This window comes from Cricetulus griseus, chromosome 8 (assembly GCF_003668045.3).
Source record: "Cricetulus griseus strain 17A/GY chromosome 8, alternate assembly CriGri-PICRH-1.0, whole genome shotgun sequence".
Classification (NCBI taxonomy): Eukaryota; Metazoa; Chordata; class Mammalia; order Rodentia; family Cricetidae; genus Cricetulus; species Cricetulus griseus.
In genome coordinates, this window is record NC_048601.1 from 29,061,988 (window position 1) to 29,077,482 (window position 15,495).

At 51.2% G+C, this 15,495-nt stretch overlaps 1 protein-coding gene across 1 annotated transcript in view; it reads right to left on the reverse strand.

Moving 5' to 3' along the window:
• Nucleotides 1-15,495, reverse strand: part of Cand2 (cullin associated and neddylation dissociated 2 (putative)) — a 28,368-nt gene that overhangs the window by 10,046 nt on the left and 2,827 nt on the right. Inside the window, exons 2-10 of the mRNA XM_027429178.1 lie at nucleotides 12,188-12,331; nucleotides 11,416-11,570; nucleotides 10,312-10,435; nucleotides 7,808-8,073; nucleotides 7,065-7,170; nucleotides 6,750-6,892; nucleotides 4,692-4,984; nucleotides 3,001-3,142; nucleotides 1,163-2,665 (exon numbers count right to left, since the gene is read on the reverse strand). Coding sequence (XP_027284979.1) covers nucleotides 1,163-2,665; nucleotides 3,001-3,142; nucleotides 4,692-4,984; nucleotides 6,750-6,892; nucleotides 7,065-7,170; nucleotides 7,808-8,073; nucleotides 10,312-10,435; nucleotides 11,416-11,570; nucleotides 12,188-12,331 — 2,876 coding nt within the window. The remainder of the gene's footprint in view (nucleotides 1-1,162; nucleotides 2,666-3,000; nucleotides 3,143-4,691; nucleotides 4,985-6,749; nucleotides 6,893-7,064; nucleotides 7,171-7,807; nucleotides 8,074-10,311; nucleotides 10,436-11,415; nucleotides 11,571-12,187; nucleotides 12,332-15,495) is intronic.

The window sequence follows — 15,495 nt, forward strand, 5'->3', positions numbered from 1 at the left end:
AACAGAACCCAGGGCCTCATGTATCACAGTCAAACCCTTTATCACCAAGTAGAGTTACAGCCCCAGCCTCTTATTTCTTTTCTTGAGTCAAAGTCTCACTAAATTGTACAGGAAAGTCTTCAACTTCCATAAGCAGGTAGGCCTTGAAGTCATAATCCTGCCTCAGCCTCCGAAGTAGCTAGGATATATTCCTAATTATACAGTTATATATTTATAATCCCATATGCCTAATGCCATCATGGAACTTTAAATTGTATTTTTACCCCTTAGTCTCTTCAGAGGAAAGGCTCCAGGATCTCCTTGGATACTAAACCCAAGGACAACAAGCCCCTTCCACAACAGCATGGTGTCTATACAGAACCTAGGCACACTCTTCCATGTACTTCCAATCTTTTCTATGTTGTTTACATTAAACACGTCAATAGTAGTTACTCTATACTATTTAGGAAAGAGGAGCTTGTAAGATGGCACTTGCTATAAATGCCCTTGTTACCAATCCTTGGGATCCACATGACAGAAGGAAATAACTGACTTCCATAAGTTGTCCTGTGACCTCTATATGTAATGTATGCCACAGCAACATGAGAGCATACACACACACACACACACACACACACACACACACACACACACACACACCAATGCCTGCACATGTTAAGTACAGATGCAATATTTTCTTGGGTTATTTTTGATTCAGGTGAGTTGAATTTATGACGCAAACCCCCCTGGGTGAGAGGTCTGTTTGAGGAAGGGGCACACCAAAAACCCTGTCCCCTTGGGCTGGAGAGGTTGCTCAGAAGTTAAAAGCACTGGCCACTCTTGCAGGAGACCTGGGTTTGTTTCTAAGCACCCACATGGCAGCTCACAGCTGTATTTAACCCCGGTTCCAGGGCATCTGATGCCTTTTTCTGGCCTCTGAGGACACTGCATGCATATGTACACCCATCCACATAAAATAAAATAATTCTTGAAGAAAAACCAAAAGACTTTGTTCTTCTATCTCAGAGCCCACACCATGCTGCATTTGGGAAGCATGTTTCTATCTGGCTTCTTTTCCTTGATTAACAGACACGTGACTCCGGTGATTTGCATGAGTTGTATAGATGCTTGGGGACCAAGTGCCCACCCTGTGCTGGGCCAGCTTGGGCCATTGTGCCCTTACCTGCAGCAAGCTGTTTCCGGAACCGAGGCAGGAGGAAGGGAGGGTTCACAAGCACTAGCTTCCCGATGCACTCAGCCACCACACACCGAGTGCCTTCCTCAGGGCTCTCACAGCGCTGGAAGAGCAGCGCCCAGACATCCTCAACATAGGGCTTGAGGTTGTCAGGCTGGGCAGCCGCTAGGGCCTCCCTAAGTGCATGCAGCAGCAGGTATTGTCGCCGGGGTTCGGCCTCGATCTGTGCCAGCAGGAAGGGCAGGAAGTCAGACAGGTTGCCAGCACCCACACGGCCCAAGGCATATGCGGCTGCAGCCCTCACATCCTCACTGGGCGACCCCAAGGCTTCCAGAAGCACGGTCTTCAGCTCTCTCTGGGGGCCTGGCCCAGCCACCTGGCCCACTTCAGCCAGTGATAGGAATGCCAAGACTTTGACTCCTGTGCTTGAGTGGGGGGACCTGGCATCACAGACCAGGCGGCTGGCAGTTCCTGCTGCCTCCTGAGGACAGGCAGCTGAGAGGGCAGCCACACACCGGGCCAGTGAGTGGAACACCTGCTTGTGCAGGCCGGGTCCTCCATCCTCAGCCTGGTTATAAACAGGTGCAGTGAGCAGGCTAATGAGCTCAGAGTACTCCACACACGGAGGGCGGGTTCCCACCAGCGCCTGCAAGAAGCCTTCAGTGGCTGTCAGCACCCCAGCAGGCAGCAGGGGTGAGTGCAGCAACCGCATCAGCTCTTCCAGGACAGGTTCGCTGACTTCCACAAGAGAGGTGGGCTGAGCCTGGGTCACAGTGGCAAGGAAGTCGACAGCCAGCTGGGCCACATGCATATCGTTCTCACTGACCAGAGCAGGCAGCTCAGCTAGCACAGCCCGCACAGCAGGTGGAGGCAGGCTGAGGCCCTGACTCTGAGCCAGAGCATCCAGGGCAGCCAGCGTGGCCAGCCGCAGTGCCCGCTGATTCTTGCGCAGAAACGAAGCCAGGATAGGCAGTGCCTCAGCCAGGATGGGCTGCAGGTCAAGTTGCAATGGGGACACAGCCACCAGTGTCAGCGCCTTGACAGCAGGCAACCGGGTGATCTCATTCCGTAGGCGGTCCAAGAGAAGCATAAGTGTGGGCTCTAGGTCATCCCCAAGCCGGTCACCAAGGTGACCCACAAGGTGGCCCACACAAGAGATGGCTCGTTCCTTCACCTCCTGGTCTAGATCAGTAGCTCGGAGTCGTGCTAGGGTAGCTGTGGACATCTCTCCAACATATGGCTCAGGGTCCAGCATCCGAGGCCTACCCAGTGGCCACAGAGTCCGCACCAGCTCCTGAAGCACCAGTAAAGCCTCAGCTGCCACCTTATAGAAAGGGTCAGCCACACAGGCCATCACAGATGGTAGGAGGGTGGGCAAGTGTGGGTGGAAGGCTTCTGCTGGCTCTGTACCCAGAAGCCCCTGCAGGAAGGCCAGGGCATCCATCCGAATGGTGGAGGAGCTGGAGTGGTCAGCCAGTGAAAAGACAATACCTGTGGGTGGGAACCAAGGTTAGGGCCCTCCAGCCTGGTTCAGTCTGGGGATGCATGGCCAAGGAAGGCATCTGCACTGAATCAGAGCCTCCAAAGCTCCCAGAGGCCACCAGAGCTGAGGGAAGCAAGGCTAGAACTCACTTGAAGCCACAAAGTAGGCTTAGAAGCAGCCTTGTTCTCCCTGTGGTCAGAGGTGAACCTTCATGGGCCATCATTGCAGAGCTCTGCCCAGAAACCATGCCTGGGTTCTCAGGGATTGAGGGCTCAATATAGGGTAGGGGGTCTGTATTCTGGAAGAGGCCCAAAAGTAGACAACCAGCTGTAGCCCAGCCTACCTGATACCAATGCAGGCATGTGCTCTGCCAGGCTGCCGGGGAGAACGCCTGCCAGCTCGGTGAGGAGATTGAAGCAGCCCTGTCGGGTCCGAACATTTCGATCCTTAAGTTGCCGCTGTAGGGCCTTCATCACAACGGGCACCTGTGGGCAGGCGGGCAGCTCAGGAAGCAGCCAGGAGGCCTCCCCAGGGAGGATTCCAACACAGACAGGACACCTCAGTGTCCACCAGTCTCTACTAATCACCTGATTCAGACTGCAGACAGTGACGGCTGCCTCCATCTTATAAATGCAGACAAAGAGCTGGCTCAAGGTGACCCAGCAGTCTGGTTGTCACCTCTATCTACGAAGGAGAAGCAGAGGCCTAGCTGTCCTCAGCTTATGACCCCTTCTCTTCTTCTTCTTCTTCTTCTTTTTTTTTTTTAAACATTTATTTACTTATTTTTTATTACATATACAATGTTCTATCTGCATGTTTGCCTATACTCCGGAAGAGGGCACCAGATCTCATGATAGATGGTTGTGAGCCATGGGAATTGAACTCAGGACCTCTGGAAGAGCTGTCAGTGCTCTTAACCTCTGAGCCATCTCTCCAGCCCCTGACCCCTTCTCTTCTTTACCTAGTTACACTCCCAATATATTCCTGAATCCAGCGGTACTAGTGCCACCCTGATTTGTATCTCCAATTCCAGCTTGCACATTTTCTGCCTACCTACTAGCTCAACCTAGGCATCTGCTACAGTCTGGATAAAGTTTGTGGCCATAAGGACCCACACAGTAGAAGTTTGGTTCACAGTCTGGTGTTTAGTATTAGGAAAAGGTGGGACCTTTGAAAGGTGGCAATATCAGGAAGTCACTAAGAAAGATGAACTAGTTCTACTGGACAGATTTATTACAAAATTAGGGCTTAGTCTCATTGTTCTGGCTTCCTGTCTTACCATGGGACGTTTTCCTTTTGTATATTCATGCTATCTACAAAGATGTCACACAGCTAGGGCAATCCACACCAGGGCAGGGACCTGCTTTTTGGACTGTTTCAAACCTGAGTTAAATAAGCCTCTTTTCTTAGTAGGGACCCAGCCTCTGGCATTTTATTATACTAACAGAAAATTCACTACTTATAGCCAATGAGGACTTCAACATAAATATACAGAGATGCAGATGTCGCCTCCTCTTCAGTGTCCCCTATCTCAGAGGCCAAGAGATCAACTGATTTCAATCTGCCTATCCCAGACACAAGCAACCTATCATTAGCAAGGTCCAATGGTTCATTCTAAAACCCACTTCTCAGGCTTGCACAGCCAGTCAATCCCTCTGCTTCCACTATGCCTAAGGCACCATCTCTTGTCACCTGGACACAGTTGTAATGTCCTCCTGTTGGTCACCAGCCATGACTCTTATCCTGTCACAATCCGTTCCCCACCCAGGAGCCAGAAGAGCTCTTTAAAGTGAAGGAAACTCTGCTTCCCCCTTCCTGTAGCTGCTCACTCTTGGAATGAATGAAACCCTTCTCGCTCCTGGGAGCCCACGTGTCCTAAGCCTGCACTATACAGACCAAGGATGAGGCAGGACTCCATCTGAACACCCAGGCTGGCTACAGAGAGATGCTCAGGCCACCTTCCTCAGCCAGTGAAGAGGTGGGGGTGGGGAGGAGGAATGGAAGGAGGGAGAGTGGGTTAAGGACATAGCCCACCTGTGCCCGCAGCATATTGAGGTTGCTGCCAGTCTGGGTGGGCTCCTCCACAGCCTCTAGCCATCCCTTAGGTGGCCGTGTATTTCGCAGCAACATGATGTAAGCCCCGAAGATGTCTGCTTTGACGTTCTCCTCCCGTTCCTTGAAGCGGCGGATGAGTGCTGGTGCCAGAGTGCAGTGGAAATCCGGCAAGAGGTCGGGACGAGAGCTGATCAGGGCTGCCATGCACTTGGCCGCTGCTCGGCGCACCTTCCAGCTCATGTCATCATCGTCACTGTACTCATCCTCACTCTCTGAGGCAGGAGTAAGACACACAGAGCCGTCTCTCAGCTCAGGGAAGAAGACAGTAAATGCCCTACTCTGGCTTTTACCTTCTGAAGATTGGTACTCACAGCCTACCGGGAATGCCACTACCCTTAGTGAACACTTGTGGTGTGTTCAGGATGGCACCACGCCCTTCTATCCACAATCTCTCCTGTGGGGCAAGGATCAATCCCCACTGCAGAGAACTGGGACCTAGAGGCAAGACGTAGCTTGATCTAATGTAAAAAACAAAGTCTACACTTCAGCTACAACCCTTCCTGCCTCCAGATCCTTGTCTGACTACACAGAAGAAATGCTAACAGAGGCCTGTAATCCCAGTACTTGAGAGGTGGGGTAGGAGGATCATGAGTTCAAGGCCAGCCCTCTTAGTGAGACTCTGCCCTCTTCCAAAAAAGAATGACAGGGACTCTTAAGTCTGCAGTGGAGACATGGAAAAGGTTTCTGGGGCTTAGAGGCACATCCTCGGGTTTCAGGTCTGGCCATTTTCAAAGAGAAAGGTGATCTCACTGTGGCCTTGGTGCTAACCCAGTCTTGGTCAATCAAAAGCCTTGATCTAAAAGGTGTCAAATGAGACAAACCCCAAAGAAAGAATGGGTATGTGTGGCCTTCTGCTCAACAGGCCCGAGAGTCAGCAAATGACAACTCTACTAGAAAAAGGAGCTAATGGACCCATTATACAGACGTCAAGACCAAGGCTCAAGAGAGAGTAAGAGATCTCAGAAAACATAGTTAGGAAACTGCAGAGCAGAGATTCAATCCCATCCACCTTGCTGGGGGAAAATGGAAGGCTCAGAGTTGATGAGGAGTACCTCTTTATCCTGGATCTGAGACCACGTGTTCCTACTGTGCCATGCCATTGACAACTAAGACTCTCATGGTGGGCTGGGCCCACTGGTCAGCTCAGCAGACATCTCCTTTAATGGACCCTGTGCCAGCCTCCAGAAATATCCCTAGCCCTCTACGGCTGACAAGAAAATGCCCTAACTCCTGGCTTAGCATTCAAGGCTCCAGGATGCCTGCCTGGTTTTGTTTTAGCGCCCACGAGGGCCTAAGTCCCTAGTCTCCATCTTTACCCTGCCTTTAGGAAATCTGAATGATGGATGACCTCAGGCCCAGAGGGAAGAGGCCACAGAGCCCCCATTGGACTTGTCCCTCCAAGTCCCCCCACTCTACCTCTAGCTTTGGTGCTGGGCTAAAAGCATCATCCTGAAAACCATTTATAAAAACGGTAGTGTGGAGGTGGAGAGTCTGTCAGAGCTGGCCCACATCCTGATTAGATACTTGGTGGTTCCTCGGCTTCCCTGTCTGAAATATGAGGACAGTCACATCTAGGTTTTTAGGGTCACCATGAGGAATATGAGGTAAGTGCTTGGAACTCCAGTGGATGCTCAGGAAGTGAAGATTAGAGTTGTTGCTTGGGACCTGTGGGAACCTGGACACCTGAGGGTGGTCACACATTCCCTACACACTCCCTCTCAGCTTTAAGTCACCTCTAAAAGTCACTTATAACCCTGACACAACACCAACATCCTAATGCCAGCTATCACATCAGATTGGTCTGTGTTGGTACAGACCAATGTCTTTCCCAAGTATTTTGATCTCCTGTGCAGGCAGGAGGATGACTGCACAGCCTTCCTCACAGCTAGAGAAGAGCAGCTCCCAGCCAGGCAGGCCTGATGTAGCCCCTGCTTTGGCTGCTGTGCCCCGTTCTTCCTCAACAGGCTGTCCACCTACCTTGCTCACTGAATTCACTGTCCTCAGCCTCCATTTCCTCTTCATCCTCATCACTGTCATGATGGTAGTTGGGATCATGCTTCATGTACCGGAGGCAGAGATTGGTCACATTGGGTACATGAGGGTCCATCTCCTTGGGGCACCTGAGGGACAAGGAGGGGAGTCCTCACTGGAACCCAGCGTGCCAGAGCAAGGACTGAGCCCAAAAACAAGTGCCGAGAGCTGACTCTTTTGACGTTGTCATCCTGTCCCCCATCCCTCCCAACTCCCCATGCAGCTCCCCGGCTTGGCTTCTAGTGCAACTGGCACACTTACTTCCTTAGGAAGGCCTCAAAGGCCTGGAGGCAGGACTCTCTCAGCTCATCGTCATCCAGGTTGCAGAACTCCTCCACCAAGGGTACCAGGCGAGCCAGGTGGGCCCCTGCAGAGCCAAATGGTCACTAAAGTAGCCACACCTTCCCTCAGTCACCAGCCCACAGCCTCAGCCCAACTGCTCGCCCTTGCAAAGTAAATTCAACTTAGAGGCTTCGGGGCCAAGCTGACTGGGGTCTAGCCTGGTGGCTACCTATGTATCATGGGGCTGTGGGCCACTTGCAAGACTTCCTGACTCCGTCTACTATCACCGCATGGAAGCCAATGAACAATGATGCAGGTAGAGCTTAGCTCCAGTCCCTGCATAGATCAGGCATGCAATAAGTAGCATGTGTGGTTGAGTCACAGCCAGGGCTATGTCTTATTCCTAGGATGTGAGCTGCAGATGGGAGAACAAGAGGGACCTATGGTCCCCAGGCCTGTGGTTCTCAACCTTCCTAATGCTTCAACCCTTTAATACAGGCTCACAGGTTAAGGTGTGCTTGTCAGAACAGAAGGCTCAAACACAATTTATGTAAGGGTCTGATATCATGACTGGCGAGGACTATCCCTGAACCTCCACAGAAGTTACTTCCGGAAGACCACACAGAGGTATAAGGCCCTGAAAAGGGAAGCCACTGTGTTCTTGCTAGGGCTCTGTCCCCACCCACCAGGGTCCACTCAGAACTTTAGCCCCATCCCCTTACCCAGGCGATGGCCGGCCTGGCGGCCCACACTGCCCAAACACTGGATCAGGGTACGAATGGCTGCCGGGCTGGCCGGCGCACGTGGGCCGGGAAGCCGGTCCACCAGGTGGTCAGCAAGCTCAATGAAGAGGTCGGTGCTGCAGGAGGCTGCCAGGTGTCCGAGTGCCCCAACGGCGCGCTTGCGAACAGCCAGGCGTGGGCTGCTCAGCTGGGGCAGTAGGCAGTGCAGCAGGCTTGCATGGAAGGTGCCCAGTGGGGCACCTAGCCTGGGGACAGGATGGAGGGAATGTCAGGCCAGATACTACAAGCAGGCAACTTGAGTCTGCACCCCCATCCTCCCTGTACCTCTCTCTCAGGATATTCAAAGGCCCTGGGAAAGTGACAACCGTGAGGAGTGACTTAGCAGCTTACTACAGGAAAGAAAACGGAAAGAAACTGCCTTGTGAAGAAGGCTCCTCAGTCAACAGTGTAAGTCCAAGACCTGAGCTCAGGTGTCCAATCTGTCAGCTTAGGGAGGAGTGTGGTGGGCATGGGGTCTCCAGTGAGTATGTTCCAAATTCTTGGGAGCCCGAGGTCTGCTTTAATACCCATTTCAGAAAGTCTATCCTCCTTACTGAGACTGCAGTGGTATAAAACCTAAGACTTTTTCAGTCTTCTGCTTAATCCTGCCATGGCTCCCTAGTGTCCTCTGGATAAGCTGAGCTCTGAACTCAAGGCAAGAGACAACCCTCCGATAGTTTCTCCACAAGCAGAACCTGGCTCTACATGGCCCCAGTTCGTTCTCCATAATCAAACCAGCTCTGGGTGAGTTTGGTTCCACAATGTCCTGAGGCCTTTTCTCCTCCTGCTCTGCTGCCCTCCGCGACCTCACTGTCCCGAGTCCAGCCCAGATCACTCCGCTGCAGTCTTTACCTATTTCTTCACCTGCTGGGTGATAAAGCCTATGCTGGAGGTCGGACCCTAAGGACAGACTCTGGCTCTAGGAGCTCATAATTGAGGGGTGCCTTTCAAACACTACAAACTCAACTTGCTCAGATGGAACCCATCACCTCCTACTGTACCCACCTGCTCCTGGAGCAGCCCCACCCCAATCCTCTATCTCCTGGTTTCTAAAACCGATAGGGCCAGCCTCTAGTCTGCCCGCTCCGGATCCTGTACTCTTTCAGAGAACACATGGAAGCCCAGCCAGGCCTAGGGGCACAGGCCTATAACCTCACCTGCTAGGAAGGCTGAAGAAGGATTACAGGGTTCAATGCCTGCCTGAGCAACTCTGAGAGATGGAGTCTCAGACATAAAAAGTAATGGCTAGAGACGCATCTCAGTGGTAGGGTTCTTTCCCAGCATGGGTAAAGCCCTGGGTTCAATCCCACCATGAACATAAAGACAAAGACACTCCTCCCCAGCCTGCCTGTCCAGATGACAGAAGGAAAGAGCAAAGGAAGACGGAAGTCTGTCCTTGGGGCTCCTGCCCAGTTCTCCAGCCTCATCCCTGAATACCAGCTTCCACAGTCAGCTCACCAGGCAGGAGCCCTGGGCTCAAGTCTGTTAGAACCCAGAGCAGAGACTGCTTAGGTCATGATCATATGTAGCTGATATGGTGTAGAGGCCCCAGGCTAAGCCCTGTATGATAGATACATATTAATCAATAGGCCCCACCTCTGGACTCCCTGAAGGTCACACACTCCTTTCTCCATATCCAAGACTCCTTCCCCAACCCCTGGATCAGAGGCGGCCAGAGTACAAGCACCAACGATGGACTATTATCACCAACATGGTATAGAAACTCCCAACCCCTCTGAAACCTTTAAGGGACCCCTCTGCCACATGGGCCTGAACTCCAAGCAGAGCCCACCATGCTGTCTTTCCATGCCATGAAAAACTCTTCTGATCTTGGTTTCATTGTTGTTGTTTGGTTTTTGTTTGTTTGTTTGTTTTTTGTTTTTTTTTTTGAGACAGGATTTCTCTGTGTAACCATAGTCCAGGCTGGTTTTGAACTCGGAGAGAGCCTCTTGGCTCTGCCTCATGAGTGCTGGGACTAAAGGTGTATGTCACCACGCCCAACCCTTCTACTCTTAATTAAAAGGACAATCTGCATCAGTGTTCCCTTGAGCCCCAAACCCAAAACCTTTCACGATCCTCTCCTGCCCCTGCCCTGTGATGCCCTTAGCTCTGTTAGGCCCCCAAAGCCTCTGCTCCAGTAAGAAGCCTCCCAGAAGCTGAGGTAGGGCCTTTTGAGCTTGGGCCCTGACTTGACCTATCTGCTCTACTATTACATTCAGTTGGCAACTTGCCTATGAATCCAGGAGCAAGGCAGGGCCCACCACTAGGCTAATGCCTGGTTTTTCCTGCCCCCAGAGCAGAAGCCATGGGAGGTTTATTGACTGTGTGACCTTGGAGCTAATGACCTCCTAGAGCCTGTTCTGTAGTGTGACATTACTGCATGCAGGCCACTCATCTTGGTCTTGCCTATCCCCTCCTTTCTTGCCCAAAGTGGCCTGGCTCACCTGCTCAGCATGTCAGAGAGGATGTCCAGGGCTTCCAGCTGAACAGCCACGTCCTCCTGCTGGGCGATGGCACTGGTGAGCTGGCCTGTGATCTTGCGGCACACATTGATAGCCAGCCCTGAGCCTGTGCAGGACACAAGTGGACAGGGTAAGGCCTTGGGCTGGGAGGGCAGCCAACTCTGGCCTGCTTGTGCTCTGGTTTCTGAGCCCACATCCCCCAGAAGTCAGTGGTCCAGGAAAGCCTGGGCTTCAGTGGTCCACGGTTGACCTGAGTCTTAAGGAACAACTACAGAAATCAGCTAGAGGAGATGACAAACTGATGGCTGAGCTATTGGCTGACTCACATACTTCTACTAGGGAGGGGGCAAGTTAAACACTTCTTTTCCCAGTCCCTTTCAGCTAGCAGCAGCCAGTGGCCCGCTCTGGCCATGGGATAGAATGGATTGGGAAAAAGTGTTTTTTCTTACAAAGGAGGGAGGATATGGGAGAAGAGTGTGACCCTGTGGTTCTGAGCTACAGAACAACAGCTACAAGAATGGGAGTGGCCTGGCCCGGCGCATACAGACCTCTAGCTCTACCACCAGGAAAAAGAATGAGGAGGAAAAGAAGGAAGAAAGGGAGGACAGGGAGAGGAAGGAGGAGAGGAGCAGCAGCAGTCCTCCAGAGAGATCAGGGCAAGTCTTTAAGCTACCATGAATCTGCACTGTGTAATTGTGGCAGGAAGCATTCCTAACAACTAGGCAGCCATGAATTTAAATTGATCTGGGTCTGAATTCTTTACCACAGAGGGACACCTCGTGGGTCCCTTTACTTCCCTGAGTCCTCTCTCTCTATTTTTTATTTTGAGACAAGGTCTCACTGCTTAGCCCTAGCTGTCCTAGAACTATGTAGATCAGGTTGACCTCAGACTCACACTGATCCACAGCCTCTGCCTCCAGAGTGCTGGGATTAAAGGTGTGGGCCACTACTGATATTTCATATAGGTGTAAGCACTTGGTGAAGAGAAATAGAGGCATGCAGAAGGCACACTGTGAACATAGGTGTGGGCTTCCCAGAGAAGAATCCCCTGGCCCCAGTAACATAGCTGGGTTGAGCACCGGGTACCTGTGGTGGTGGGAGGCAGCTCTGAGAGGATGGTCTTCAGGCCAATGCCAGCGATGTCCCGGAGCTGCTCCTTATCTGAACGCATGTTGGCACAAAGGGTGTCCACAATGGTCTCCACTTGGTACTCCTTCACTTTGCCCACCAGGGGACCCAGGCTGAGGCACAGGGAGGGAGGGAGAAGGACCCCAAGCCCCCAGGTATGTCTTAAGTCAGGCTTGTGGGAACACACACCCTGACGAAGACCTCAGTTCAACAGAGGGCCCTTTCTTGCTAGGAAGCTGGTGCAACCAAGCCTATGACTTGCACCTCCCCCTGTGGCTCCATAGTGCCCCAAAGCAAGGGTTTTCCCACCTGAGCTGGTGTCATATGCCCTAGAGAATTACTAAACACAGACTGCTGGGCAACCCCTGAAGGTGGTGGTGCCTTCCAATGCCTGGCTAACTGGTTTTCACCGGCTGAGGCTGGTCATCAACCTGAGATCTGGAGCCTCGTTTCTCAAAGCCTGGTAGCAGACTGTCACCCGAGGACATATCAGAGCTACAGAACCCCGCTGCAGGTTTTCTTTCCCCTCCCAACTCCTCTTCCCACTTCCCTTCCTATTTCCTGGCTAACCTCCCACATAACTTAGATTCGAACTCCTGGCACAGGATCTACCTCTGAGCAATACCGGCTAAGTGTTCGAAACTACTGTTGCCCCCAAAGTGCCTGATTATTCTCACAGGCTGCATCCTAGGGGCAGCGGCCCTCTCCCAAGTCACCCCTCTCCACTCACCACTTGACAGCCAGGTTCTGCACCTCACCACTCCTGTCCTCCAGGAGCCGCAGCAGCGTCCTCACCACCTTGCGCTCGCTGTCCTCATCTAGCTGGATGGAGTCTTTCTGTAGCTCTGACATCAGGTCACTGGTGGCCATGAACCTGGTGAGGGGCAGGGAGAAGGAGTGCTGTCTAGCAGCTTCCAGGCCCTGATAGACTGGTGGGTGTATCGGAGTTCCCCAGAACTGAAGCTCAGTGCAAGGGTTCAAAGGCAGGTGGGTAGCCAAGGCTGCAGGCAGGGCTGAACCACCTCAACTAGACCAACTGCCACAGGGTGGGAGACTAAAACAAAAGGGTGGCTTAATGCTCATGGCCTGAGGGAGGAGGGCTCCTGTTACTGCCACTGCCAAAGTGGGAACTCGGGCAAGTCACTTGCCTTCTCTTGGCTTCCGTTTATCTATTTGAAAAAATGGGAATTCAGGGACTGGAGACGGCTCAGTGTTTAAAAACACCTGCTGGCCGGGAAGTGATGGTGCACACCTTTAATCTAAGCACTTGGGAGGCAGAGGCAGTTGGATCTCTGGGTTCAAGGCCAGCCTGGTCTACATAGTGACCAGGACACTGTCCTTAAGAAAGAAAGAAAGAAAGAAAGAAAGAAAGAAAGAAAGAAAGAAAGAAAGAAAGAGAGAGAGAGAGAGGGAGGGAGGGAGGGAGGGAGGGAGGAAGGAAGGAAGAAAGAAAGGAAGAAAGAAAGAAAGCACTTGCTGCTTTTGTAGAGGATCAGGTTTTGGTTTCCAACATCCACACCAGGCAACTCACAACTATCTGTAACTCTAGTTTCAGGATCCTCACCTGGTTTCCATGGGCATTGCATATGTGGTATAAACACTCATATACAGAAAATAAAAATAGACTTTTTTAGAATATCTTTTTTAATTGAAGGTGAAAAAAAAGAAATAAAAATGGGAATTAGACAGTTGGGCAGTGGTGGTGCATGTCTTTAATCCCAGCATTTGGGAGGCAGAGATAGGAGGATCTCTGTGAGTTCAAGCCCAGCCTGGTCTACAGAGTGAGTTCCAGGACAGCCAGGGCTACACAGAGAAACCCTGTCTCAAAAAAAAAAAAAAAAAAAAAAAAAAAAAAAAAAAAGGAATTAGACTTGGGCTCTGATTATAGAGTTGTGGGATCCACGATAATGGCATACATCATTCGAATCTCACAGTACTAAGCGGCTCATGAATACCTGAGTATGGGATAGACAATTTCATGGCAGAGTCAGGTGTGGAAAAGAACACCTCTAGATGCACAGATGAACCCTGTTCAGACATCCTGCCCTTAGGAAGCATCAGAACCTGAGCCCCTCATCCAAGGGGCTTGTTCATCACCACAAGCACCACCCCAGCCTCTCAGCCTGTATTTCCAAGTTCCTAGGTGACATTCAGGTCACAAACCTGCTTTTTTGTTTGTTTGAGGCAAGTTTCACAGGGTAATCCTTGCTTGCCTGGAAGTCACTCTGTAAATCAGGCTAGACTTAAACTCACAGAAATCCCCCTGCCTCTGCCTCTGCCTCTGCTTCCCAAGTGCTAGAATTAAAGTCATAGGCCACCATGCCTGGCTAGTCATGAACACTTTAAAAGTCACATGGATGGGAAACTGGCACATTTTGATATTTTGGAGACCAGAGTCAACAGCTAGCCAGTGCATTCCTAGCCATAGAACCAGAGCCAAGGGCTTCACCCACCTCCCACTCCCCAGGGTTCTTAAGATCTTCTAAAAAAAAATGCCTGCTGTTCTGTCCCTATCATTTAGCTTACAATAGTAGTCAGAAAGCAACAAAGAATGGGGCTGAAGGGGCCTCACAGGACATCATTCCAGCTAAAATGAAGACAACAGAGCAGAGGACTGGACTGGCTACCCTCAGCTGTGTCCAGGTTGCACACGTTTTTCCCCAGCTTGAATGACTCATCACCATCTGAACACCATTAAAGTGATTTCTAATTCCTGGGAACAACATCCCAATACCACTGAGTCTCTACCTAATGCAGTAACTGCAGATGACAAGTGCCCTTTCTCCAGTGCAGCCATTCCCACAGACTGCCATGCTTGCTAGCGCCTGAATGCAGACTCGTGGAAGAGATGCTATAAAGAGAGGTCCAGAGAAAGCCGCTTCCTGTCCCAGTCTCCTGGGGTAAAGTCTGTCACCACTGGAGTGGGGCCCCAGCCCAGACCTGCTGTTTGATGTCATGGCAACCCACAGAGCCTGGAGGGACCCTGTCCATGCCACCATTTCTTAATTTTAACAGCCAGATCAGCCTGAAGCTGCTGAGAGAAGGCAGGAAGCTGAGCTGAAGGAGAGGAGGGGGCTGTTGCTGTCCCATCCACCACCCAGGCACTTTAAGGGAAAGGATTTAAAGTTTGTGTTTGGGCTTTTCTGAATTTCTGCTGCATGGGGCCCAGAAGGGCCTGGCAACCCTGAGAATGTACTCCAGGAGGCACAGGGTGAGCCCAACAACCAGGGAATGTACCTGTCACACTCCTATTCATCACTGCCTAAGTTAGGGTTTCTATTGCTCCAATAAAGATCATGACCAAAGCAACTTGGGGAGAAAAGGGTTTCAGCTTGCAAAGTTCATCACTGAAGAAAGTCGGGGCAGGAACCTGGAAGCAGGAACTGGCAGAGGTCATGGAGGTTTAAAGGTGTGCACCACCATGCCTGGAGAGGCCATGGAGGAACACTGCTTATTAGCTTGCAGCCCATGGTTCTTTTAGCTTACTTTCTTATATATCCCAGGACTACCTACCCAGGGTTGGCATCACTCACAATGGTCTGGGCCCTCCCCATCAACCACTAATTAACAAAAGCTACCACAGTCTCATCTACGGGCCAATCTTAGGAAGGCATTTCCTCAATTATGGCTCCCTTTTAGATAACTTTAGCTTGTGTCAACCTGACAAAAACCCAGCTAGCACACCCATCAAGAGTTTAACTCAGGGGCTGGAGAGATGGCTCAGAGGTTAAGAGCACTGACTGCTCTTCCAGAGGTCCTGAGTTCAATTCCCAGCAACCACATGGTGGCTCACAGCCATCCATTATGAGATCTGGTGCCCTCTTCTGGGGTGCAGATATACATGGAAGCAGAATGTTGTATACATAATAAATAAATAAAATTTAAAAAAAGAGAGAGCGTTTAACTCAAATGTTTCTGCCTCAGGGATGACCATGATCATTTGTGATGTGTACACACCTAAGCATTACAGTTTCCTTAGACAGGTCACTTCAGGACTTGGCACCCCTCCATTACAGCACTTCTCTCCTGTGCAGCAAA